The sequence below is a fragment of the Salvelinus alpinus genome, chromosome 4, assembly GCF_045679555.1.
Source record: "Salvelinus alpinus chromosome 4, SLU_Salpinus.1, whole genome shotgun sequence".
In the NCBI taxonomy this organism is placed as follows: Eukaryota; Metazoa; Chordata; class Actinopteri; order Salmoniformes; family Salmonidae; genus Salvelinus; species Salvelinus alpinus.
Window position 1 is genome coordinate 28,130,032 of NC_092089.1, and position 27,870 is coordinate 28,157,901.

General features: G+C 43.8%; 1 protein-coding gene and 1 pseudogene across 2 annotated transcripts in view; one reads left to right on the top strand and one right to left on the bottom strand.

Moving 5' to 3' along the window:
* The window catches only part of LOC139573199 (ATP-dependent translocase ABCB1-like), a 37,207-nt gene extending 33,404 nt beyond the window's left edge, over positions 1 to 3,803 (bottom strand). The window contains exons 1-3 of one of the 2 annotated variants that reach the window (XM_071396396.1): positions 3,559 to 3,803; positions 3,000 to 3,069; positions 2,689 to 2,764 (exon numbers count right to left, since the gene is read on the bottom strand). In XM_071396396.1, the coding sequence (XP_071252497.1) occupies positions 2,689 to 2,764; positions 3,000 to 3,061 (138 nt within the window). In that variant the 5' untranslated portion in view covers positions 3,062 to 3,069; positions 3,559 to 3,803. Of the gene's footprint in view, positions 1 to 2,688; positions 2,783 to 2,999; positions 3,070 to 3,558 lie in introns of both variants that reach the window. The other variant, XM_071396395.1, reaches the window with a different exon arrangement.
* Positions 3,804 to 11,651: 7,848 nt separating this feature from the next.
* Positions 11,652 to 27,335, top strand: LOC139573202 (RUN domain-containing protein 3B-like; annotated as a pseudogene).
* The last annotated feature ends 535 nt before the right edge of the window (positions 27,336 to 27,870 follow it).

Below are 27,870 nucleotides of genomic sequence, written 5' to 3' on the forward strand. Positions count from 1 at the left end.
GAGGAAATTCAACCTTCAGCTATTCTACTGGTCCAGCAGGGGACCAGAGGAAATTAAACCTTCAGCTATTCTACTGACCCAGCAGGGGACCAGAGGAAATTAAACCTTCAGCTATTCTACTGGCCCAGCAGGTGACCAGAGGAAATTCAACCTTCAGCTATTCTACTGGTCCAACACGGGACCAGAGGAAATTCAACCTTCAGCTATTCTACTGACCCAGCAGGGGACCAGAGGAAATTAAACCTTCAGCTATTCTACTGGCCCAGCAGGGGACCAGAGGAAATTCAACCTTCAGCTATTCTACTGGTCCAACAGGGGACCAGAGGAAATTCAAACTTCAGCTATTCTACTGACCCAGCAGGGGTCCAGAGGAAATTCAACCTTCAGCTATTCTACTGGTCCAGCAGGGGACCAGAGGAAATTCAACCTTCAGCTATTCTACTGACCCAGCAGGGGACCAGAGGAAATTAAACCTTCAGCTATTCTACTGGTCCAACAGGGGACCAGAGGAAATTCAATCTTCAGCTATTCTACTGGTCCAGCAGGGGACCAGAGGAAATGCAACCTTCAGCTATTCTACTGGCCCAGCAGGGGACCAGAGGAAATTCAACCTTCAGCTATTCTACTGACCCAGCAGGGGTCCAGAGGAAATTCAACCTTCAGCTATTCTACTGGTCCAGCAGGGGACCAGAGGAAATTCAACCATCAGCTATTCTACTGGTCCAGCAGGGGACCAGAGGAAATTAAACCTTCAGCTATTCTACTGGTCCAGCAGGGGACCAGAGGAAATTCAACCTTCAGCTATTCTACTGGTCCAGCAGGGGACCAGAGGAAATTAAACCTTCAGCTATTCTACTGGTCCAACAGGGGACCAGAGGAAATTCAACCTTCAGCTATTCTACTGGTCCAGCAGGGGACCAGAGGAAATGCAACCTTCAGCTATTCTACTGGCCCAGCAGGGGACCAGAGGAAATTCAACCTTCAGCTATTCTACTGACCCAGCAGGGGTCCAGAGGAAATTCAACCTTCAGCTATTCTACTGGTCCAGCAGGGGACCAGAGGAAATTCAACCATCAGCTATTCTACTGGTCCAGCAGGGGACCAGAGGAAATTAAACCTTCAGCTATTCTACTGGTCCAGCAGGGGACCAGAGGAAATTCAACCTTCAGCTATTCTACTGGTCCAGCAGGGGACCAGAGGAAATTTAACCTTCAGCTATTCTACTGGTCCAGCAGGGGACCAGAGGAAATTCAACCATCAGCTATTCTACTGGTCCAGCAGGGGACCAGAGGAAATTAAACCTTCAGCTATTCTACTGGTCCAGCAGGGGACCAGAGGAAATTCAACCTTCAGCTATTCTACTGGTCCAGCAGGGGACCAGAGGAAATTAAACCTTCAGCTATTCTACTGGTCCAGCAGGGGACCAGAGGAAATTCAACCTTCAGCTATTCTACTGGCCCAGCAGGGGACCAGAGGAAATGCAACCTTCAGCTATTCTACTGGTCCAACAGGGGACCAGAGGAAATTCAACCTTCAGCTATTCTACTGGTCCAGCAGGGGACCAGAGGAAATGCAACCTTCAGCTATTCTACTGGCCCAGCAGGGGACCAGAGGAAATTCAACCTTCAGCTATTCTACTGACCCAGCAGGGGTCCAGAGGAAATTCAACCTTCAGCTATTCTACTGGTCCAGCAGGGGACCAGAGGAAATTCAACCATCAGCTATTCTACTGGTCCAGCAGGGGACCAGAGGAAATTAAACCTTCAGCTATTCTACTGGTCCAGCAGGGGACCAGAGGAAATTCAACCTTCAGCTATTCTACTGGTCCAGCAGGGGACCAGAGGAAATTTAACCTTCAGCTATTCTACTGGTCCAGCAGGGGACCAGAGGAAATTCAACCATCAGCTATTCTACTGGTCCAGCAGGGGACCAGAGGAAATTAAACCTTCAGCTATTCTACTGGTCCAGCAGGGGACCAGAGGAAATTAAACCTTCAGCTATTCTACTGGTCCAGCAGGGGACCAGAGGAAATTAAACCTTCAGCTATTCTACTGGTCCAGCAGGGGACCAGAGGAAATTCAACCTTCAGCTATTCTACTGGCCCAGCAGGGGACCAGAGGAAATGCAACCTTCAGCTATTCTACTGGTCCAGCAGGGGACCAGAGGAAATTAAACCTTCAGCTATTCTACTGGTCCAGCAGGGGACCAGAGGAAATGCAACCTTCAGCTATTCTACTGGTCCAGCAGGGGACCAGAGGAAATTAAACCTTCAGCTATTCTACTGGTCCAACAGGGGACCAGAGGAAATTAAACCTTCAGCTATTCTACTGGTCCAGCAGGGGACCAGAGGAAATTAAACCTTCAGCTATTCTACTGGTCCAACAGGGGAACAGAGGAAATGCAACCTTCAGCTATTCTACTGGTCCAGCAGGTGACCAGAGGAAACAGACCCCTCCCCAACCCCCCCTATTTCCACATTCATGTCTGATCTGGGTTCCAACTTTACACGCATGCAAGCACGTTGCACGCACACGTTCACATGCAGGCACACAGTCACATGCACACACCTTCACACAACCACCCACCCACACACACACACACACACACAATACCTCAGGGCCCTGATAATAAATAGTCTACAGTGTGTAAAGCTGGAGAAGTATGTGACAGTTTGTCTAGGCTACTCACCAGAGCTATGGCGCCAATCATCGGCATCTTTGGCTCTTTCTCCTTTTCCCCCTTTTTCTCTTCATCTTTATCCTCTCTAGAAGAAACAGAATATCTACAACATCCTTTTATAAATCAATTTTATATAATAATCTTTCAACTTTAAAAACGGCAGATAAAGTTATTAAGTTATTGAGTTTGTTAACTCAGGAACTAGACCGTAATTCCAATGAAGGAATAATAACACAAATCGATATTATACCGACTATAGAAACAATTGTTGACAAAATACAAACACCCAAAGACAACATTCTCAGCACCTAAATATTTACCCAATGTCTCCGTTTTGCTCAATCTTGACTTTGGCCACGGCTATCTCGTCCTTCTTGCCCATGTCTGGGTCTAATGGCATGTAGGAAGCAATACAGACAGGTACAACCGTACAGGTGAGATCACAAAGACGTATAACGGTAAGATATTTAAGCGTCTGAGTCTGGGAGTCTGGGGAAAGACAAACTTTGACACCTGCAATAAAGTATTTAAGGGGCTAACCCACAGGCTGAACTCATCATGGGCGTGCGTGCGCATTCATTTTTTAAACTATAACGAACTGGTTGCATGATACTGACTCCGGGTCATAATATCTTGACCACAGGACTAGAATGAGATTATATTTCTATGGTCTGGACTGGGTAGTGAATTAACACCCTCAATATGCCCCAGAAGTCTACTTCATATTTATTAAGCCTACTTTTGAAATAGTTTTGTAGTATAGGCTATAGTCTAGACTTGTCTTGTAGGCTGTTAGAAAAAGCAGTTGACATTACAAAGTGTAACGGAAGATCCGGTCGAGCGCATTAAAAATGCATAATGGTTGTTAGATAAACTCACCGCTTCTTTCCCGCCACCTCGCACAGGATCTCTCTCTTCCCTCGTTTCTATTTTTGACAATAGTTGGTCCACTCTCGGTGCTCACCCCCCAGCTCCGGTGCTGTCCTCTCTTTGTCTACCTCTGTTTCGTTCTCCCAATAGAGAAACAAGGGAGGCAGCAGCGCTTCTCTTATATCATAGTTACACGGGGGTGACATAATTTACTGCCGCGTGCCGCCCCTGCTCAAATCACACCTTCTGATGTCCACCAAACGTCTGTCTGTCCTTGACTTCGACGTCAAGAGCTGCTTTAAGGGAGGCGACAATGACCTATAGGGTGATGGCCATCTCATGTTGCCGCTATTTGAGAGACAACCACCGCTACTCTACAAAAGTTATATTATTTTTCTCTCTCACAACATCGTGAACCAACAGTGGGCATCCATATAACCAATGTCCAATCTCTTATAAAGAATGGAGAGCCTACCAGTTCAGCAAAATGAACATCTTATTGACTGTTTCATCTATTGACGTGCCTAGAACCCTGAGTGAACAATGACTATAAATGATCTAGGACTAGCCTATAGTAAAACTCCCGAGTGGCGCAGTGGTCAAAGGCACTGCATCTCAGTGCAAGAGGCTAGTCCTACTACAGTCCCTGGTTTGATTCCAGGCTGTATCACATCCGGCCGTGATTGGGAGTCCCATAGGGCAGTGCACAATTGGCCCAGCATCGTCTGTGTTTGGCCAGTGTAGGCAGGCATTGTAAATAAGAATATGTTCTTAAATGACTTGCCTAGTTAAATAAAACATGTTTGAGTTACTATCACACTCCAATGCCCCTTACCTCTACTTGTAATTGTTCAGCTTTAGGCCAAAACAGTTTCTGTTATTAATTACATTGAGAACACACTGTAAAAAAAAGAAACCCCACAAATCTATTGTTTCAACTAATTAAGTAACTGGTTCCACATACTATTTTTTTGTTTACTCAACTTTTGGGGCTAAGTGTTACCTGAACAACACCTTGGCCAAAACTTAGCTCCAACTTGAGAAAACATTGGCAAAAATGTAAAATGATTAAAATTAAAAATGATGTGTTTTCTCAACTTGTTCATTCAACTATAAATGAACATTGATGATGTTATTTTTCCTCCAGTCTGAGTTAGTGCTTTGTCTTGTTCACTCTGTTCTAATGAGTTCTGTCAGCTTGTGTAGCATTGCAAAGTGATAAACACTCTGCCATTTCCCTCTCTACATTTGTTAATCATTGTCATCATCAGGGACTGGTACAGGGTTCACATACCCACAGACAGACAGTATGGTGGCCAGTGAGTTGCTCTTTTTGATAAAACCATTAACTTCCCCTCAGAATCTCTCTGGCCTTTCTTGGCCATTGATCAAGCTGGAATGACTGGACACCGGACAAAATATTCAACTACTGAAGGACAATGGAGTAAAAAATGTATATCTCAATGACAAGCTAAACCAGAAAACATTTCTCTACTGAGCTTCCAATCTCCATTGTCCTCCAAGACTGTCTGAATATAATTTATGGTTGGACTGGTAGATAATGTCAGTACACAGTGAAGTGACAGTAGACATCTTCCCCCGTGTTGGACTGGTAGATAATGTCAGTACACAGTGAAGTGACAGTAGATATCTTCCCTCGTGTTGGGCTGGTAGATAATGTCAGTACACAGTGAAGTGACAGTAGACATCTTCCCTCGTGTTGGGCTGGTAGATAATGTCAGTACACAGTGAAGTGACAGTAGACATCTTCCCTCGTGTTGGGCTGGTAGATAATGTCAGTACACAGTGAAGTGACAGTAGACATCTTCCCTCGTGTTGGGCTGGTAGATAATGTCAGTACACAGTGAAGTGACAGTAGACATCTTCCCTCGTGTTTGGCTGGTAGATAATGTCAGTACACAGTGAAGTGACAGTAGACATCTTCCCTCGTGTTGGGCTGGTAGATAATGTCAGTACACAGTGAAGTGACAGTAGACATCTTCCCTCGTGTTGGGCTGGTAGATAATGTCAGTACACAGTGAAGTGACAGTAGATATCTTCCCTCGTGTTGGGCTGGTAGATAATGGCAGTACACAGTGAAGTGACAGTAGATATCTTCCCTCGTGTTGGGCTGGTAGATAATGGCAGTACACAGTGAAGTGACAGTAGACATCTTCCCCCGTGTTGGGCTGGTAGATAATGTCAGTACACAGTGAAGTGACAGTAGACATCTTCCCTCGTGTTGGGCTGGTAGATAATGTCAGTACACAGTGAAGTGACAGTAGACATTTTCCCTCGTGTTGGGCTGGTAGATAATGTCAGTACACAGTGAAGTGACAGTAGATATCTTCCCTTGTGTTGGGCTGGTAGATAATGTCAGTACACAGTGAAGTGACAGTAGATATCTTCCCTCGTGTTGGGCTGGTAGATAATGTCAGTACACAGTGAAGTGACAGTAGACATCTTCCCTCGTGTTGGGCTGGTAGATAATGTCAGTACACAGTGAAGTGACAGTAGACCGCTTCCCTCGTGTTTGGCTGGTAAATAATGTCAGTACACAGTGAAGTGACAGTAGATATCTTCCCTCGTGTTGGGCTGGTAGATAATGTCAGTACACAGTGAAGTGACAGTAGACATCTTCCCTCGTGTTGGGCTGGTAGATAATGTCAGTCCACAGTGAAGTGACAGTAGACATCTTCCCTCGTGTTGGACTGGTAGATAATGTCAGTACACAGTGAAGTGACAGTAGATATCTTCCCTCGTGTTGGGCTGGTAGATAATGTCAGTCCACAGTGAAGTGACAGTAGACATCTTCCCTCGTGTTGGACTGGTAGATAATGTCAGTACACAGTGAAGTGACAGTAGATATCTTCCCTCGTGTTGGGCTGGTAGATAATGTCAGTACACAGTGAAGTGACAGTAGACATCTTCCCTCGTGTTGGACTGGTAGATAATGTCAGTACACAGTGAAGTGACAGTAGACATCTTCCCCCGTGTTGGGCTGGCTAAAAGGGCTAAAAGGAACAGGTGTGTGTTATTGTCCCTGAGTATGTGCATGTCAAAGACCAATTCAGATAACACAATACTGTTATATAACATTCAATAAAACACACACCAGTGTGTGGGCCAAAGGTACAGTTAGTCAGGAGCTTCTCTACGCACGCGCACACACGCACGCACACACACACACACACACACACACACACACACACACACACACACACACACACACACACACACACACACACACACACACACACACACACACACACACACACACACACACACACACACACACACACACACACACACACACACACACACACACACGGCTTATATGCTCAGCGATCATAATATGCTCTCCATCTTTGTCTCCTTTTCCTACCACTTCTTTGTTTTATTGTTGATGTTATGAAGCACATGTTTACCATTAGTCTCAACCTGCAGGCCTATCCAGAGGTTTTAGTCTCTTGGGTTATTTATGCCATACAATCAACTACCACTGTGTTCTCACGTTGAACCATGAAGTGTCACTCATTGACAATATCCTAATAAAAAAGGGGGTGTCATACTGTGACATCACTTATTGGGTTTCCGTCACACGCTGACTCAGTAGAAGTGGATGACATAAAAAGATGTCACCGGTTAATGAAGGATTGACCTAAAAACAACATATAGGCACTGGAGAAATATGAGTTAAAAGGTGTTGAGACAAAAAGCATGTTAGGATAGGTTAACTTCCTTGTTGTTGATGTCTTACTATAGGAAGAATATATGAAGTATCCAGGTTTGTTCAGTCAATCTACAGACAGATCGAGGTTGTGTCTCACAAAAGTAGGTTAAGAATCCGTTACCAGTCAGTCAGATAAGGTCCCTCCTCCCTATCAAAACGTCAGACACCAATTCATCCCAAAGACAATATACAAATTTTCTTCCTTTTTATTGCTGAATTGTTGGGAAAGGGCTCAAAGTAAGCATTTCACAGATCAAATCTACACCTGTTGCATTCGGCGCATGTGACAAAAAAAATGTGATTGGATTTGAATAATCTTCTATATCTATGAATCATTCACTGAAGCTCTTTCAACTGTTATTGTGGTACTTCAATAGGTTCAGATTTGTCCCTTTACTTGCTTTCTGAGAATCAGGAAGAGAGATCTGCTCTTTTTCTCTTGTTCTGATGTCAACCACAAAACTAGTGACTACACAGACAGGAGGTCAGAGATAGAAGCTGAGGTATGGAGCGCAAGTCTGTATTCTAGTCTTCAGGGTTCTTCTCAGGCTCAAACCAGTTCCAACCAGTTCTGAGGGACAGGGGAAGAAGAACAGGGTCAGAGATTCTGATTGGTAAAGACTGTTTAACCTTTATTCAATCAGAAAATACCCTTGAGGTTGAAAATCTCTTTCGCAAGAGCAACCCACAGTGTGAGAAAAAATTGCAAAACTAGCCAGCAAGTGTTTTCGCAAGTTTTTAGAAAAAAAATAACATAATATATACTGTATATTCTTTTGGGGGGATTTTAGTTTTTGTTTCAAAAAATGACTAAAATCACTAGGAATTCAGCTCAAAATTAGTTTGATTTAGGTAATCTGTTCACCTCATATTCCCATGAATAAAAGTAGACATATGTGATTGTGTCTCAATGTAATCAAGGTATGAAATTATTGATATTTCCAAATACAATGGTATGAAATTATTTTTCTTTTCAAATACAATCTAATTTTGGGCGTAGTTGTGGACAATTTCAGTGTACAAATTATTATAATTATGTTCCAGCCCCCTGCCATCCACCATCCACCATCCAAAACTCGGGCCGCGGCTGAATCTAGTTGGCTATCCCTGCAGTAGGGGCACCTCTCGTTTAGTTAGAAAATAGTTTAACCCCTGAGATGAGGCATCTTGTTTCCACAGAGAAAAAAGTGACAACACAAAACACATCAAAACCGTTTTGATTGGTCTGTCTCAGTAGAGTTTTGATTGGTCTGTTTCAAATACAGTTTTGATTGGTCTGTCTCAGTAGAGTTTTGATTGGTCTGTCTCAGTAGAGTTTTGATTGGTCTGTCTCAGTAGAGTTTTGATTGGTCTGTCTCAGTAGAGTTTTGATTGGTCTGTCTCAGTAGAGTTTTGATTGGTCTGTTTCAGTAGAGTTTTGATTGGTCTGTCTCAGTAGAGTTTTGATTGGTCTGTCTCAGTAGAGTTTTGATTGGTCTGTCTCAGTAGAGTTTTGATTGGTCTGTCTCAGTAGAGTTTTGATTGGTCTGTTTCAGTAGAGTTTTGATTGGTCTGTCTCAGTAGAGTTTTGATTGGTCTGTCTCAGTAGAGTTTTGATTGGTCTGTCTCAGTAGAGTTTTGATTGGTCTGTCTTAGTGGAGTTTTGATCGGTCTGTCTCAGTGGAGTTGTTGTCTTGGGGTAGATAAGTAGTCTATTGCATTTCATCAGTAGCCCAAAAACACTTTTTTCAATATCCATGAATCCCCTTAAACCTGGGGTGTCAAACCCATTCCAGGGCCTAGCGTCTGCTTCCTTTTCCTTTCAATGAACACCTAGACAACCAGGTGAGGGGAGTTCTTTGCTAATTAGTGACTTTAATTCATCGATCAAGGAGTGAAAACCCACGGAATGAGTTTGACACATGTGCCTTAAACTCACCAAATGACCCTGTGGCTCTCCTCTGCTATAAACACCATACTGACTATTCCCACTGAGCGTGTGTCAGTCAGTGTCCAGGGCACTTCAGGAAAGGGGAGGAAGGATTCAGGTATTGGAACAGCTGCAGCTTACTCCATGGCCACTGGGGGTCCCCATCTACCTGAAAACTGACATTTCTAACACATTTATTTTTTTCTCACATACACCAGATAGGTGTGGTTTTACTGGGTCAGCCATAGTAGTAGAGCACCCGTTGGGCAAATTAGGGTTAAGTGCCTTCCTCAAACGCAGAGCAACAGATTTTACCTTGTCAGCTCAGGTAATTGAACCAGCAACCTTTTAGTTACTAGCCCACCACTCTAACCACTAGGCTACCTGCCACCCTATCATATCATATCATAACAGAGAACACAGTTCGAACACGTTCAATGTGGCCTGTGGCCTGATTAAATGAATATAAAAAATCTTGCTTTGCTTTCTGTTTATTGTTGCAGCACCATTTCAGCGAGTCAAATTACTGTACATAAAAATAGCCTATATTTGGCGAATAAAGGTTATTCTCATTCTGAACATCATCAATATATTACACAAAACAATAACCATATAGATTATGTATACTGAACAAAAATATAAACGTGACATGTAAAGTGTTGGTCCCATGTTTCATGAGCTGAAATAAAAGATCAGAGAAATTGTACATACACAAAAAAATGATCTCAGATTTTGTGCACACATTAGTCTACATCCATGTTAGTGAGCATTTTTCCTTTGGAAAGATAATCCAACCACCTGACAGGTGTGGCATAACAAGAAGCTGATTAAACAGCATGATCATTACACAGGTGTACCTTATGCTGGGGACAATATAAGGCCACTCTAAAACGTGCAGTTTTGTCACACAACGCAATGCCACAGATGTCTCACATTTTGTTTGAGGGAGCATGCTATTGGCATGCTGACTGCAGCAATGTCCACCAGAGCTGTTACCAGAGAATTGAACGTTAATTTCTCTACCATAAGCCTCCTCCAACGTCGTTTTAGAGAATTTGGCAGTACGTCCAACCGGCCTCACAACCACAGACCACGTGTAACCACGCCAACCCAGGACCTCCACATCCAGCTTCTTCACCTAGTCTGAGACCAGCCACCCGGACAGCTGATGAAACCGAGGAGTATTTCTGTCTGTAATAAAGCCCTTTTGTGGGGAAAAACTAATTCTGATTGGCTGGGCCTCCCCAGTGGGTGGCCTTGGCTCCCAAGTGGGTGGGCCTATGCCGTCCCAGGCCCACCCATGGCTGTGCCCCTGCCCAGTTATATCAAATCCATAGATTAAGGCCTAATGAATTTATTTCAATTGACTGATTTCCTTATATGAACTGTAACTCAGTAAAATCTTAAAAATTGTTGCATTTTGCATTTATATTTTTGTTCTGTAAAGGTTGGACTTTAGACCTGCGGTGGCTTTTGTCTCACAAATAATGATAAAGGTAAACAAACCAGCAAATAGAGCTAGTAGCAGAGATCCAGATTCAGCACCATGGATAGCGGCCATCGGAACCACCCACTATCTGACATTTGAGAACCACAAGACTGGACAGCGGCTGATACCTCCTGGTGATCCTGTTGGAGTCATGTCCAACCTGGTCATCAGGAAGGATCAGCCAGTCATGAAAAATAAAATGTACTACTTCAATATGGAGATATCCTCAATGGTGCTGCCCATGCTGCCACAGACACTATAATGGCACTGATACAAAGATGAGTCCTGAATCTATCTCTATGATTATTCTTCAAGTGATTCTCCCAGTAGCCATTGGCGTTGCTGCAGCTTCAGCCAGCCACTGTCCACAGTCTTGAAGTTGGAAGTCCCACCAAGTTAATTTAACAACATTAAAATGGCCCTCAATGGCGCTGCCCATGCTGATATAGCCTTTTGGCTACTAGAGTCCTCTTTCATTCTCTATGAAATAATAGGCAACTGGGCCTGTACAGGAAGTAGCCAAAACCTAAACGAACTCTCTTGTTTCAGCTAGCCTGGGTGCCAGTCTATTTCTACTCTCTTGTGAACTCTAAATGCCATAACTCCTTATTGAATTGGCATGCCAAGTGTTGGCTTAACAATGACAACACTGGAGTTGACATGAGCACAAACCAATCTGGGACCAGGGTATGTTTGGTGTGAAACATTTTCATTAAACCTTTTAGATGGGTGCAGATGTAGGAGAGAATAAAGTAATTTTTTTATACTATTGGGATGCACACATAGAAAGTCTCTTCGTCTCCCAAGACCATCGAGGTTACCATCGGTAGCCTAATTCGCTCTAAACAGAATTTAAACCGCTCAGACTTCCCGGCACTTGGTTTGGGCGTTTTAGCACAACCCCGTGACTGTTTCTCTCCCAAATTACTGGGTGATTTCTGTTCATCCACCTCCTTCTTGCCCTATACGTTGACTGTCAACGATCGAGCGTGCTGGTGTGACGCGGATAGAGCCCGCGGGCGGTGGCGTGCACTGTTGAACCCAACCTGCTGATTTAAAAGAAACAGGGACAGCAAATACTGCGCACCTACACCAGGGAGACAACTAACTGTGGCGAGGATGGCGTCACGTAGCCTGGGGCTGCATGTAGCTCGCAAACAGGACGCTGCCAGAAGCGGAGCTGTGGAGAGGAGGAATCTACTGACTGTCTGCCGGTAAAATAATGCTCTGCTTGATTGTGTTAATTTACTAATTGGTGAGATGATAAATGACCGCATTCTCACGCGACTGGTGATTGTGTGTGGATGCTGTTGAAGACGGTAGGCTAATTGGTGGTATAGGCTATATTTCTAAATAGCGCACATAACCGACCATCCTTTGTCTTGCTTCAGTGGCATCGCGTTTACATCGCAGTATTGATGGTGTTTAATCGACACGAACTGTAGCCTATAACGCCGCACTAGTTCTGAGTGTTCGTCAATGGTCACACATACACACGCGCCGCCGCCACCACCACCTATGACCCTTAATCATTCATGGAATCACAGTTACCTTAATTCATTAATTAGGTGCCCAACTCCATACCGGTATAGTCTATAGATTTCACATGAACGAAGACAATTCAACACACCGCTATGAATTGGCACGGAACTGTGATGATTCTCTTAAATTATTCATCTGAAGTCTCATGCTCTTCGAACAGTATAAATAATAACAGTTTGGTGGGTGCTTATATTTGTCCTATTTCACACATGTACAAGTGTGTATTATACGAAAGTGTGTGTGTTTTTTAGATAGCTATAGTGATGTCGTTCTCTGTGGCTAACATCATGCTGTTGAACGCCCTATCAAGTATAGCTCCATCAGACCCAGCCGTATGTCCTCTGTGGTTCTAGTGAAGAGAGAGATTGGGTAGATGAGATATATGCTACAATCAGTAGCCACATGAGCCCCTTTTTGCTGCTCCCACACATGACCACTGGTGTATCACCATTAAAGATCACTGGTGTCAGAAAGCAGGGAGTGGGCATTGTACTCACATGTCTCCAGGGCTGGGGTTTATTTTCATGACGAGGTGGTGTATCACCATTAAAGATCACTGGTGTCAGAAAGCAGGGAGTGGGCATTGTACTCACATGTCTCCAGGGCTGGGGTTTATTTTCATGACGAGGTGGTGTATCACCATTAAAGATCACTGGTGTCAGAAAGCAGGGAGTGGGCATTGTACTCACATGTCTCCAGGGCTGGGGTTTATTTTCATGACGAGGTGGTGTATCACCATTAAAGATCACTGGTGTCAGAAAGCAGGGAGTGGGCATTGTACTCACATGTCTCCAGGGCTGGGGTTTATTTTCATGACGAGGTGGTGTATCATCTCCAAGCCATGGTTGGTGACAGGTGAGGAAACCACAACAGAAGAGTTATCAGCCTTTGTTTTCCCTTTCTGGAGTGGCTTTTCACAACCTCATTGTCAGTGTTTTCTCCAGGAATGTGACTTTTCTAAAACATTTCATGTGCAGTTCTTGTGATATTATTTAGTTGGTTTGGTGAACTATGCTCACGTGGTGAGGGTCAGTCACAGTGGTCAGGTATTCTGCCACTGTGTACTCTCTGTTTAGGGCCAAATATTATTCTAGTTTGCTCTGTTTTTTTGTTAATTATTTCCAATGTGTCAAGTAAATATCTTTTTGTTTTCTCATGATTTGGTTCGTTCTAATTTGTGGGGGTCTGTTTGTGTTTGTGGACAGAGCCCTAGGACCAGCTTGCTTAGGGGACTCTTCTCCAGGTCCGTCTCTCTGTAGGTGATGGCTTTGTTATGGAAGGTTTGGGAATCGCTTCATTTTAGGTGGTTGTAAAATTGTACGTCTCTTTTCTGGATTTTGATAATTAGCGGGTATCGGCCTAGTTCTGCTGTGCATGCATTGTTTGGTGTTTTACGTTGTACACTGAGGAAATATTTGCAGAATTCTGCATGCAGAGTCTCAATTTGGTGTTTATCCCATTTTGTGAATTCTTGGTTGGTGAGCAGATCCAAGACCTCACAACCATAAAGGGCAATGGGTTCTGTAACTGATTCAAGTATTTTTAGCCAGATCCTAATTGGTATGTTGAATTTTGTTTTCCTTTTGATGGCATAGAAGGCCCTTCTTGCCTTGTCTCTCAGCTCGTTCATAGATTTGTGGAAGTTACCTGTGGCGCTGATGTTTAGGCCGAGGTATGTATAATTTGTGTGTTCTAGGGAAATGGTGTCTAGATGGAATTTGTATTTGTGGTTCTGGTGACTGGACATTTTTTGGAACACCATTATTTTGGTCTTACTGACAGAATCTGTGCAGAAGATCTAGGTGCTGCTCTAGACCCTCCTTGGTTGGTGACAGAAGCATCAGATCATCAGCAAACGGTAGACATTTGACTAAATATTCTAGTAGGGTGAGGCTGGGTGCTGCAGTGCCCTCGCCAATTCATTGAGATGTGTGTGTGTGTGTGTGTGTGTGTGTGTATGTATATATATATATATATATATATACACTGCTCAAAAAAATAAAGTGAACACTACAATAACACATCCTAGATCTGAATGAATGAAATATTCTTATTAAATACTTTTTTCTTTACATAGTTGAATGTGCTGACAACAAAATCACACAAAAATTATCAATGGAAATCAAATTTATCAACCCATGGAGGTTTGGATTTGGAGTCACACTCAAAATTAAAGTGGAAAACTACACTATAGGCTGATCCAACTTTGATGTAATGTCCTTAAAACAAGTCAAAATGAGGCTCAGTAGTGTGTGTGGCCTCCACGTGCCTGTATGACCTCCCTACAACGCCTGGGCATGCTCCTGATGAGGTGGCGGATAGTCTCCTGAGGGATCTCCTCCCAGACCTGGACTAAAGCATCCGCCAACTCCTGGACAGTCTGTGGTGCAACATGGCGTTGGTGGATGGAGCGAGACATGATGTCCCAGATGTCCTCAATTGGATTCAGGTCTGGGGAACGGGCGGGCCAGTCCATAGCATCAATGCCTTCCTCTTGCAGGAACTGCTGACACACTCCAGCCACATGAGGTCTAGCAATGTCTTGCATTAGGAGGAACCCAGGGCCAACCGCACCAGCATATGGTCTCACAAGGGGTCTGAGGATCTTATCTCGGTACCTAATGGCAGTCAGGCTACCTCTGGCGAGCACATGGAGGGCTGTGCGGCCCCCCCCCCCAAAGAAATGCCACCCCACACCATGACTGACCCACCGCCAAACCGATCATGCTGGAGGATGTTGCAGGCAGCAGAACGTTCTCCACGGCGTCTCCAGACTCTGTCACGTCTGTCACATGTGCTCAGTGTGAACCTGCTTTCATCTGTGAAGAGCACAGGGCGCCAGTGGCGAATTTGCCAATCTTGGTGTTCTCTGGCAAATGCCAAATGTCCTGCACGGTGTTGGGCTGTAAGCACAACCCCCCCCACCTGTGGACGTCAGGCTCTCATACCACCCTCATGGAGTCTGTTTCTGACCGTTTGAGCAGACACATGCACATTTGTGGCCTGCTGGAGGTCATTTTGCAGGGCTCTGGCAGTGCTCCTCCTGCTCCTCCTTGCACAAAGGCGGAGGTAGCGATCCTGCTGCTGGGTTGTTGCCCTCCTACGGCCTCCTTCACGTCTCCTGATGTACTGGCCTGTCTCCTGGTAGCGCCTCCATGCTCTGGACACTATGCTGACAGACACAGCAAACCTTCTTGCCACAGCTCGCATTGATGTGCCATCCTGGATGAGCTGCACTACCTGAGCCACTTGTGTGGGTTGTAGACTCCGTCTCATGCTACCACTAGAGTGAAAGCACCGCCAGCATTCAAAAGTGACCAAAACATCAGCCAGGAAGCATAGGAACTGAGAAGTGGTCTGTGGTCACCACCTGCAGAACCACTCCTTTATTGGGGGTGTCTTGCTAATTGCCTATAATTTTCACCTGTTGTCTATTCCATTTGCACAACAGCATGTGAAATTTATTGTCAATCAGTGTTGCTTCCTAAGTGGACAGTGATTTCACAGAAGTGTGATTGACTTGGAGTTACATTGTGTTGTTTAAGTGTTCCCTTTATTTTTTTGAGCAGTGTGTGTGTATATATATATAGACACACACGTGCGCACACACAGTTGAAGTCGGAAGTTTACATACACTTAGGTTGGAGTCATTAACTTGTTTTTCAACCACTCCACAAATTTCTTGATAACAAACTATAGTTTTGGCAAGTCTGTTAGGACATCTACTTTGTGCATGACACAATTTTTCCAACAATTGTTTACAGACAGATTATTTCACTGTCACAATTCCAGTTGGTCAAAAGTTTACATACACTAAGTTGACTGTGCCTTTAAACAGCTCGGAAAATTCCAGAAAATGATGTCATGACTTTAGAAGCTTCTGATAGGCTAATTTACATAATTTGAGTCTATTGGAGATGTGGCTGTATTTCAAGGTCTACCTTCAAACTCAGTGCATCTTTGCTTGACATCAAAAGAAATCATCCAAGACCTCAGAAAAAAAATTGTAGACCTCCACAAGTCAGGTTCATCCTTGGGCGCAATTTCAAAACGCCTGGAGGTACCACGTGTACTATTGTTTGTACAGATGAACAAGTGTAAACACCATGGGACCACGCAGCCGTTGTACGGCTCAGGAAGGAGACGTGTTGTCTCCTAGAGATTAATGTACTTTTGTGCGAAAAGTGCAAATTAATCCCAGAACAACAAAGGACCTTGTGAAGATGCTGGAGGAAATGGGTACAAAAGTATCTATATCCACAGTAAAACGAGTCCTATATCGATACAACCTGAAAGGCCGCTCAGCAAGGAAGAAGCCACAGCTCCAAAACTGCCATAAAAAAAAAAACAGACTACAGTTTACAACTGCACATGGGGACAAAGATCGTACTTTTCTGAGAAATGTCCTCTGGTCTGATGAAACAAAAATAGAACTGTTTGGCCATACACTCAATTAGTATTATTTATGTAAACTTCTAACCCACTGGGAATGTGATGAAAGAAATAGAGAGAATTATTTATTTCAGCAATTATTATTCTGACATTTCACATTCTTAAAATAAAGTGGTGATCCTAAATCAGGGAATTTTTACTAGGATTAACTGTCAGGAATAGAGGTCGACCGATTTTTATGATTTTTCAAGGCCGATACCGATTATTGGAGGACCCAAAAAAAGCCGATGCCGATTGTAAATAAATAAAAAAAATATATAATAATTTTTTTTTTAATATATTTTTTAATTTATTTATTTTAATTGTATTTATTTGTAATAATGACAATTACAACAATACTGAATGAACACTTATTTTAACTTAATATAATACATCAATAAAATCAATTTGGCCTCAAATAAATAATGAAACGTGTTCAATTTGGTTTAAATAATGCAAAAACAAAGTGTTGGAGAAGAAAGTAAAAGTGCAATCTGTGCCATGTAAGAAAGCTAACGTTTAAGTTCCTTGCTCAGAACATGAGAACATATTAAAGCTGGTGGTTCCTTTTAACATGAGTCTTCAATATTCCCAGGTAAGAAGTTGTAGGAATTATAGGACTATTTCTCTCTATACCATTTGTATTTCATTAACCTTTGACCATTGGATGTTCTTATAGGCACTTTAGTATTGTCAGTGTAACTGTATAGCTTCCGTCCCTCTCCTCGGCCCTACCTGGGCTCGAACCAGGAACACGTCGACAACAGCCACCCTCGAAGCAGCGTTACCCATGCAGAGCAAGGGGAATAACTACTCCAAGTCTCAGAGCGAGTGACGTTTGAAACGCTATTAGCGCGCACCCCGCCAACTAGCTAGCCATTTCACATCGGTTACACCAGCCTAATCTCGGGAGTTGATAGGCTTGAAGCACAGCGAAGAGCTTCTGGCAAAACGCAGGAAAGTGCTGTTTGAATGAATGCTTACGAGCCTGCTGCTGCCTACCACCGCCCACCGCTCAGACTGCTCTATCAAATCATAGACTTAATTATAACATAATAACACACAGAAATACGAGCCTTAGGTCATTAATATGGTCGAATCCGGAAACTATCATCTCAAACAAAACGTTTATTATTTCAGTGAAATACGGAACTGTTCCGTATTTTATCTAACGGGTGGCATCCATAAGTCTAAATATTCCTGTTACATTATACAACGTTCAATGTTATGTCATAATTACGTAAAATTCTGGCAAATTAGGCGGCCCAAACTGTTGCATATACACTGACTCTGCTTGCAATGAACGCAAGAGAAGTGACACAATTTCACCTGGTTAATATTGCCTGCTAACCTGGATTTCTTTTAGCTAAATATGCAGGTTTAAAAATATACTTCTGTGTATTGATGTTTATGGTTAGGTACACATTGGAGCTACGATACGCACCGCATCGATTATATGCAACGCAAGACACGCTAGATAAACTAGTAATTTCATCAACCATGTGTAGTTAACTAGTGATTTATGATTGTTTTTTATAAGATAAGTTTAATGCTAGCTAGCAACTTACCTTGGCTTCTACTGCATTCGCGTAACAGGCAGGCTCCTCGTGGAGTACAATGTAATCAGGTGGTTAGAGCGTTGGACTAGCTAACTGTCAGGTTGCAAGATTGAATCGCCCGAGCTGACAAGGTAAAAATCTGTCGTTCTGCCCCTGAACGAGGCAGTTAACCCACCGTTCCTAGGCCGTCATTGAAAATAAGAATGTGTTCTTAACTGACTTGCCTAGTTAAATAAAGATTAAATAAAGGTGTTAAAAATCGGCCAAATCGGTGTTCAAAAATACCGATTTCCGATTATGAAATCGGCCCTAATTAATCGGTCGACCTCTAGTCAGGAATTGTGAAAAACCGAGTTTAAATGTATTTGGCTAAGGTGTATGGTAACTTCCGACTTCTTCAACTCTATATATCTGAGAGACTCTGGGTTGAGGTCAGTGATAAAGTAGTCTAGGGATAAGCTATAGGTGTACCTACCGTAGGAGTCCCCTTGAAGCCTACCATTGACTATGTACATACCATACTCAGTGTGCAACAGAGCTGCAGGATTTGTGACCTGTTTTTGTTGTCGTAGTTGTGCCTAGGGGAGCATATGGGGGAGGTAATTTAAATGTTATCTTTATTTAATTAGGCAAGTCAGTTAAGGACAAATTCTTATTTACAATGATGGCCTACCCCAGCCAAACTCGGACGACGCTGGACCAAATTGTGTGCCGTCCTATGGGACTCCCAATCACGGATTCGAACCAGGTACTGCAGTGACGACTCTTGCAGTGTCTTAAACCACTATGCCACTCGGGAATGCTGTCACCTCCAGGTAGGTGTTTGTCCCCCTGTGTGCTGAGGTGTCCGGTTCTGGCATCTAGGTCGCCACAGACTAGTATGTCCCTTTCCCTGGAAATGATAGATTTCCCCCTGCGGCATGTCGAAGCTGTCTTCATTAAAGTATGAGGATTCTAGTGGGGGAATTTGGTATGTCTCCCTCTCTCTGTGTATGTAATGGAAAAAACTGAAACCTTATTGCCTGTCCTGTTTAGATAAAGCTTTGTCTGCCCACTGCCACTTAACCTGCTACTGTGTGTCTGCTGTACAAGCCCCACAGCACAGAGATGATTGTTGCATCTCTGTCTGACCAACATGGAAATGAGGCCATTTAAGACTACTGAGATTCATCCCTCTACTCCAGAATCAACACACAGTCATTTCCTGTTTGCTTCATTCCATTAAATCTCCTCGGTGCTTAATAAGCTAGACACTAATTAGAGTATCTCTGGTCAGGAGCCCTATCGTTGTTGTCATGCCCCACAGTCTGACCCCCGTGCAATCTACCTATATGCTTATATGACAGTGATTTAAAAACAAATATATATAATAATAATTTGTATATTGTCAACGCTCTACTGAAAGTGTGCAGTAGAGATTGTTTTCCTAAAGCCTGTAAATCATCTGTTCAGTCAGAGATGATCTCCTCTCCCTAGAGTCACATTTAACAGCCTGTCAGAGAGAAACGTGCTGATCCGGTTGGAAACCAGTGCAGACTCAGTTAACTGTGTGTGTGTGTGCAGGTTTTCAGTGAAGACGTTGATTGACCGCTCCTGTTTAGACACGATAGACGACTCATCTCCAGAGTTCACCAACTTCGTCTCCATCCTGGAACAGATCCTCAGTCACAGACTGAAAGGTAGAGTAACACACACACGTGCTAAAAGCCCTTCCCATCTGGACCACTGCAGGGTTGTTGGGTATAGGAGTCAATATGTCACCTATACATGTAGCACTCATTCTCTCTCTCCCTTCTTTCTATCTCCCCCTCCCTTCTCCCAGGTCAGACTATGTGGTTTGGTTATGAGACTCATCGTAGTTTCTGGGACTATGTGAAAGCAGCCTGCAGTAAAGTCTCTCACAGCTGCATCCACAGCATTGAGAGCATGGAGAATGTACGCTCCTCCAGAGCTAAGGTGTGTGTGTGTGTCTGCACGAGAGAGGTTGCTGGTTATGCTGGAAAGCCTTGAGGCATGGACCTTAATGATAACATCAATATTCCCACGGATCTTAAACACACAACTCTCTCAGCCTTTTCCGCTGGATGAAATTACACACAGAACAAAAGACAGCTTTGTTCAGAAGCTTTAAACAATAAATACTGTAGTGTTGTCCAAGAGAACGCCACAGCTCTGGCACAAGCACACGCACGTACGCACCCATGCATGCACACTTGCGTGCAGATGCACAAACTCAATCAGCTGACTGGGGCTAAGTAGGAAGGGCAGTATGTATTTGTATTATAATGATGTCTGTTTTAAAGAGCTACTATGCAGGCCTGATGTATAATGGAAACTTAAGAACTCTGTGTGTCCACAGGGTCGGGCGTGGATCAGGCTGGTGCTGATGGAGAAGAGGTTGTCTGAGTACATCTCCTCCGCCCTGAGGGACTTAAAAACCACCAGGTCTTTCTCTCTGGCACACACACACAATGGCAATACAAAACACCAGACTGAGTTGAGTGTTGGTTTTAGGTGTTCTGAGGATGGAACTTACTGTGTGTGTAATGTGTAGGAGATGGTATGAGGATGGGGCCATCATGCTAGGTGAGGAGGCGGGGCTGCTAGCAGATACACTCATCAGTCTCAACACCATTGACTTCAGGTACTCGTATCATACTGTATATTATTTATAGTGTTGCTGAGTCAGAGCTCAGGTTATACAGTAAAGGTCTCAATTGAAGTGTATTTTCCTCTGGTGGTAGCTTCTGTCTGAAAGGGGAGGGGCTGAATGGAAGCTGCCCAGCGGTGATTGACTATACGCCCTATCTGAAGTCGATTCAGAGGTATGTGGGATTCAATCTTTTAGTCCTTTACCTGCTATTATGTACCCTTCCCCCTGTATGTGCCCTATAAATTGAACTCCTACCCCCTCTGTAGTACCCTCTGAAGTGTGCCCTTTCCCCCTGTGTAGAGAGAACAGCATCAGCAGTGATGAGGAGGAGTTGAGGACCCTGGGGAGCAGCGGCAGCGAGAAGAACACCCCTGAAAAGATGGCCGCCAGCACTGCGGAGGCCATCTTAACTGAGCAGAGCAGCTGGGTCTGCAGGTGTAAAAGACTCGAGCAGAAATACCGCATGGCACTGGAACAGAAGGTAACGTCTCAGTGTGTGTGTATTGTACGTGTGTGTGCTGCAGAACACTGTATTGCACTATAGAATGTAGGTGTATTTGTGCCTGAGACTGTGAGGTGTCTGAGGAATAATTGGAAAGTTAGAAATCAAAATGTCAGGCTAACTGTCAGTGCTCTCTTGAGGAAATGGAAACGCACACAGCTTGATATCATTCATTCCATCCTCACCAGAGTACAAATCTACAGAGTACAAAATAGTGCCTCCTTCACCAAAACAAAAATCTTCCCTTTATCTGTTTTGCTACTGCAAAAAATGTAATAATGCATGTGTGTGTGTTGTGTGTGTGCGCCTGCCAGTGTTATCTGGAAGAGATGGTTCGTCTGAGAGAGGCCCAGCTGTCTCAAGTGATTCCTCAGAACAAAGCTCTTCAGCAGAGACTAACAGACACACACCTCTCACACACACTGGAGAAGGAACAACTACAATACATCGTACTGGAGCTCCAGGACCAACTGTGAGTTTGTATCTGTGAGTGGGTGGAATGACCAGCTGTGAGTGTGAAATTTTAACCACAGCGAGAGGGCCAGGGAATGCAGGAGTAGTGCACACAGCTATGTCTTACTATACTTGTGAGGACTTCTTGGGGACCAACAACCTTCTCTGGGATATGTGGGACGCTAATGTCCCACTTGGCCAAAATCCAGTAAATTTGCAGAGCGCCAAATTCAAATAAATTACTTTAAAAATCAAACTTTCATGAAATCACACATGAAAGATACCAAATTAAAGCTACACTTGTTGTGAATCCAGCCAACATGTCAGAATTCAAATAGGCTTTTCGGAGAAAGCAAACGATGCTATTATCTGAGGATAGCAACAGAGTAAACAAAGAGAGAGAAGCATATTTCAACCCTGCAGGCGCGACACAAAACACAGAAATAAAAATATAATTCATGCCTTACCTTTGACGAGCTTCTGTTGTTGGCACTCCAATATGTCCCATAAACATCACAAATGGTCCTTTTGTTCGATTAATTCCGTCGATATACACTGCTCAAAAAAATAAAGGGAACACTTAAACAACACAATGTAACTCCAAGTCAATCACACTTCTGTGAAATCAAACTGTCCACTTAGGAAGCAACACTGATTGACAATAAATTTCACATGCTGTTGTGCAAATGGTATAGACAAAAGGTGGAAATTCTAGGCAATTAGCAAGACACCCCCAATAAAGGAGTGGTTCTGCAGGTGGTGACCACAGACCACTTCTCAGTTCCTATGCTTCCTGGCTGATGTTTTGGTCACTTTTGAATGCTGGCGGTGCTTTCACTCTAGTGGTAGCATGAGACGGAGTCTACAACCCACACAAGTGGCTCAGGTAGTGCAGCTCATCCAGGATGGCACATCAATGCGAGCTGTGGCAAGAAGGTTTGCTGTGTCTGTCAGCATAGTGTCCAGAGCATGGAGGCGCTACCAGGAGACAGGCCAGTACATCAGGAGACGTGAAGGAGGCCGTAGGAGGGCAACAACCCAGCAGCAGGATCGCTACCTCCGCCTTTGTGCAAGGAGGAGCACTGCCAGAGCCCTGCAAAATGACCTCCAGCAGGCCACAAATGTGCATGTGTCTGCTCAAACGGTCAGAAACAGACTCCATGAGGGTGGTATGAGGGCCCGACGTCCACAAGTGGGGGTTGTGCTTACAGCCCAACACCGTGCAGGACATTTGGCATTTGCCAGAGAACACCAAGATTGGCAAATTCGCCACTGGCGCCCTGTGCTCTTCACAGATGATAGCAGGTTCACACTGAGCACATGAGCACATGTGACAGACGTGACAGAGTCTGGAGACGCCGTGAAGAACGTTCTGCTGCCTGCAACATCCTCCAGCATGACCGGTTTGGCGGTGGGTCAGTCATGGTGTGGGGTGGCATTTCTTTGTGGGGCCGCACAGCCCTCCATGTGCTCGCCAGAGGTAGCCTGACTGCCATTAGGTACCGAGATGAGATCCTCAGACCCCTTGTGAGACCATATGCTGACACATGCACATTTGTGGCTTGCTAGAGGTCCTTTTGCAGGGCTCTGGCAGTGCTCCTCCTTGCACAAAGGCGGAGGTAGCGGTCCTGCTGCTGGGTTGTTGCCCTCCTACGGCCTCCTCCACGTCTCCTGATGTACTGGCCTGTCTCCTGGTAGCGCCTCCATGCTCTGGACACTACGCTGACAGACACAGCAAACCTTCTTGCCACAGCTCGCATTGATGTGCCATCCTGGATGAGCTGCACTACATGAGCCACTTGTGTGGGTTGTAGACTCCGTCTCATGCTACCACTAGAGTGAAAGCACCGCCAGCATTCAAAAGTGACCAAAACATCAGCCAAGAAGCATAGGAACTGAGAAGTGGTCTGTGGTCACCACCTGCAGAATCACTCCTTTATTGGGGGTGTCTTGCTAATTGCCTAGAATTTCCACCTTTTGTCTATTCCATTTGCACAACAGCATGTGAAATTTATTGTCAATCAGTGTTGCTTCCTAAGTGGACAGTTTGATTTCACAGAAGTGTGATTGACTTGGAGTTACATTGTGTTGTGTAAGTGTTCCCTTTATTTTTTTGAGCAGTGTATATACATTTACATTTTAGTCATTTAGCAGACGCTCTTATCCAGAGCGACTTACAGTAGCGTGCATACATTTTATTGCATTTTACATACTGAGACAAGGATATCCCTACCGGCCAAACCGTCCCTAACCCGGACGACGCTATGCCAATTGTGCGTCGCCCCACGGACCTCCCGGTTGCGGCCGGCTGCGACAGAGCCTGGGCGTGAACCCAGAGACTCTGGTGGCGCAGCTAGCACTGCGATGCAGTGCCCTAGACCACTGCGCCACCCGGGAAACACTGGTTCCAACTTGTGCAACGTGACTACAAAATTAATCAAAAGTTACCTGTAAACTTTGCCAAAACATTTCAAACTACTTTTGTAATACAACTTTAGGTATTTTTTAACGTAAATAATCGATAAAATTGAAGACGGGATGATCTGTGTACAATACAGGATTAAAACAAACTGTAGCTAGCTTTCTGGTCACGCGCCTCTAACAAACAGTACACTTCAAGTGACCCTCGTTCAAGATGGCCGTACTTCATTACACAAAGGAAAAAACCTCAACCAATTTCTAAAGACTGTTGACATCCAGTGGAAGCGGTAGGAACTGCAAGAAGGTCAATTAGAAATCTGGATTCCCAATGAAAACCCATTGAAAAGAGTGACCTAAAAAAAAAAAAAAAAAAAAGAGAATTCGGAATGGTTTTTCATCTGGGTTTCGCCTGCTAAATAAGTTATGTTATACACAGACATGATTCAAACAGTTTTAGAAACTTCAGAGTGTTTTCTATCCAAATCTACTAATAATATGCATATCTTATCTTCTGGGGATGAGTAGCTGGCAGTTGAATTTGGGTATGCTTTTCATCCAAACGTGAAAATGCTGCCCCCTATCCTAGAGAAGTTAACTCCTAAACCTAACCCTAATTCTAACCTTAACCCTAAACCTAACCCCTAAGACTAAAATAGTTATTTTCACAAGTGAGGACCCGCAAAATGTCCCCACTTCTCTGAGGACTTATACTTACAGGTATAGGAAAGTGTGTGTTTTAAGCTTGTTATTTGAAGTTCAGTTAGTTTTCTGATCCACTTGTTCTTTTCATTTAGTTTATTTTATGAAGAAAAATAAAAATATTTTTTGTTTTAGTGTTAGGGACACTATGGGCCAGTAATACATAAGGTGATGGGTCAGGTCATAGGTTAACCTCTACGTGATCGGTTTTTAAGTTAGGTTTAAAGGTAGACTCAGCAAGATAACGTAGATGCACCGTGTACACAGTAGTGCGTCAATTTCCACAACTATGAGCGTGAGGCTTAACTTCTCCTCTGTTTTGGTCCCGTAGCTACCATGTTGCATCGCGCAAATCTCAATGGCCGTGTTAGAGCGGATCACTTTTGTCAAGCCTTTCAAAGTGTGTTGCATTGTGGGAGAAAAAATGGTCTGACTTGCGCCTACATGTCAACTGCATGAACATTATAAAAATGTGATCAAAGGTCATCGACTGCAAGTTTCTGCTCTTCAACTTAATTCTGCAGCCATCGCCTGTATTGTGGGAAGCTCTATTGCCAACCAATCATTAGGGTGTTTTTGTTTGACCCACGTGAACGTGACCAAAGACATGACTGAAACGGGAACCAATTTGCTGCGATTTATGTATACAGTGGATACATATAAATAAATGTGCTATTTGAGCCTCTCTCTCACTAATTGATTGTACAATGTACACTACTATACTATGATTTCAGTTTGAGTGTGTGATATGGGGAATAGATGTTTATTTAGACATTATAAAGAAAACATTTTATAAACGATGGCAACACTGCCATGTTGATCTGAGCCTTGCTGTTGGAAAACCACATTACTTTTGGCTGTCGCAGATGCATCTCCCCTGACTTCACTCCTCGACCTTTGGTCTACAGTCGGTTGCTTTCGGCCTTACCACTCAAACGCCCCCAATATCTGCGGTGCTGCTCATGGCAACGTCATCTTGCTGAATCTACCTTTAAATATCAATGTGGCCTGCCAGATTCAGAAGCTTCAAAACCCCATTTTATTTGAGTTAATTTTGGAGTCAAAGATAATAGTTTGAAAAACTAAAGCTATTCTCAAACAGATTTGTTCATTTTATTTCAGTTTACAGTTTTTTTTCATAATTGGTTTACTGTAATAACCTTGGTGTGATGACTTGGCCTGGGTGAATCATCAGAGGAGATGGTTTGGTGGAGGTTAGTTTATCACAGAGTTTCTAAATTAATGGTGTGATCAATTTGATCTCTTCCTTTCCACCCTCTGATCAATATTTTAATTTGGGTTGTGAGGATTTCCTTATCTTTCCAAATGCTGGGGTTGAAACTGCAGTCATCTCTCAAATCAATAATCAGTCAGGGGTATGGATTTACAGACACAACATGGAGAAGTTGAGGAGAGAAGCGATTAGAGGGACTGGGGTACGTAGCATATTTTGGGACAGAATGTTCCAGGAACACAATATGAGTAGCTAGTGTCTTGACAGTAGAGGTTTATGTCTTCGTGTGTGTGCGTGTATATTTCATCCTGCTCAAGGACAGTGCTGAAGAACCATGACTTGAGGTCTAGACAAGAACTGACCGCACATCTGACCAATCAGTGGCCTTCACCCGGGGCCTTGGATACCATGCTGTAAAGGAATAGGGTGGGGCAGTGGGAGGAGTATGTAAACAGGGATAAATTCCTATTCCACAACTTCCTCACTTCCTTACACGCAATAGTATGATTTTATACGGTCCACCCAAATGTGGTGACACAGTATATTTATATATACTGTACCTGTGAGAAGTGCTGTGAAAAAAAATATGAATTTTAACATTCCAAATGGTTAGTCCAATGTAGCCATCACATTTTTTAGATGCATCCAGAGAGTCCGCTCTAATGTCTCTGTGTTCTACAGGAAGAATTTCCAGAGTCTAGAGCAGCTGTCCCAGTCCTCTCTGGAGCCCTCACACACACTCAACCTGGACACTAGACCAGCCAGCTCACACTGGCACCACCATGGTGTGTGTGCATTTCTGTGCTATCCCCCACTACCAATAAATAATAGTTATTTTGTACATGTGTTAACCCCCTCTTCTGCTCCCCAGGGAAGGAGGACACCTCCTCTCTGATAGGTCTGTGTGGGTCTCTGCAGTCAGTAGCCAGCAATAAGTCACTGGCCAGCCTGAAGTCCAGTGAGTGTCTAGCCAGCCCCACCACAGATGACCAGTCCTGACCTCACCCCGTCCTAGAACAAGAGACCCAGCACATGGTTTGGAGAAAGAGAGCCAGATTTGGATCCTGGAATTGGAACTCAGCCTTTTTAAATAACATTCCACCCCATCCCGTCCTAAACCCAGAGGTCTAACTTCGTCCCCAGGCTCAATTCATAGATTACCAGAGATGCAACACAGGTCGTAGAATCAGACCACTGTGCATAGAGATTTATTTATTGGAATTTCTATGACTAAATCACATGGAATCTGGATCCAGGAACTCTTGAGTTTTTTAAAAAGAAATATTGAAGGAACTCATAGCTCAAAACATGGGAGCCGCAGTCAATCATTTGGAATTTACAACCCGAACTGACCCTGGAACCAGCGCTTCAGTAGTCAGTCCTTCAATGTAAGCGCAGAGCCGTTGGAAAAACCAGGACTATATTGACTATATTATTTATTAGTTTGTTGTATATCTGCACTGATGGGAAAACTGCATAGTTGAAAGCCAGTTCCGGGTAGGCATACTGTTGTCACCTATCTTATGTGTTCAGATCACTGCAGACCAAGGAGAACGCCACTTGACACTATCGACCAGACCTTTTGTGTCACTTAAAGGACTCCTCATGATGTAAACATGCTCAGCATCCCAGATATTGACAAAACTTGAGGAATGGCTTTCTTTAGGATTTATTTAGGGATGGGTAAGGAGTGTTG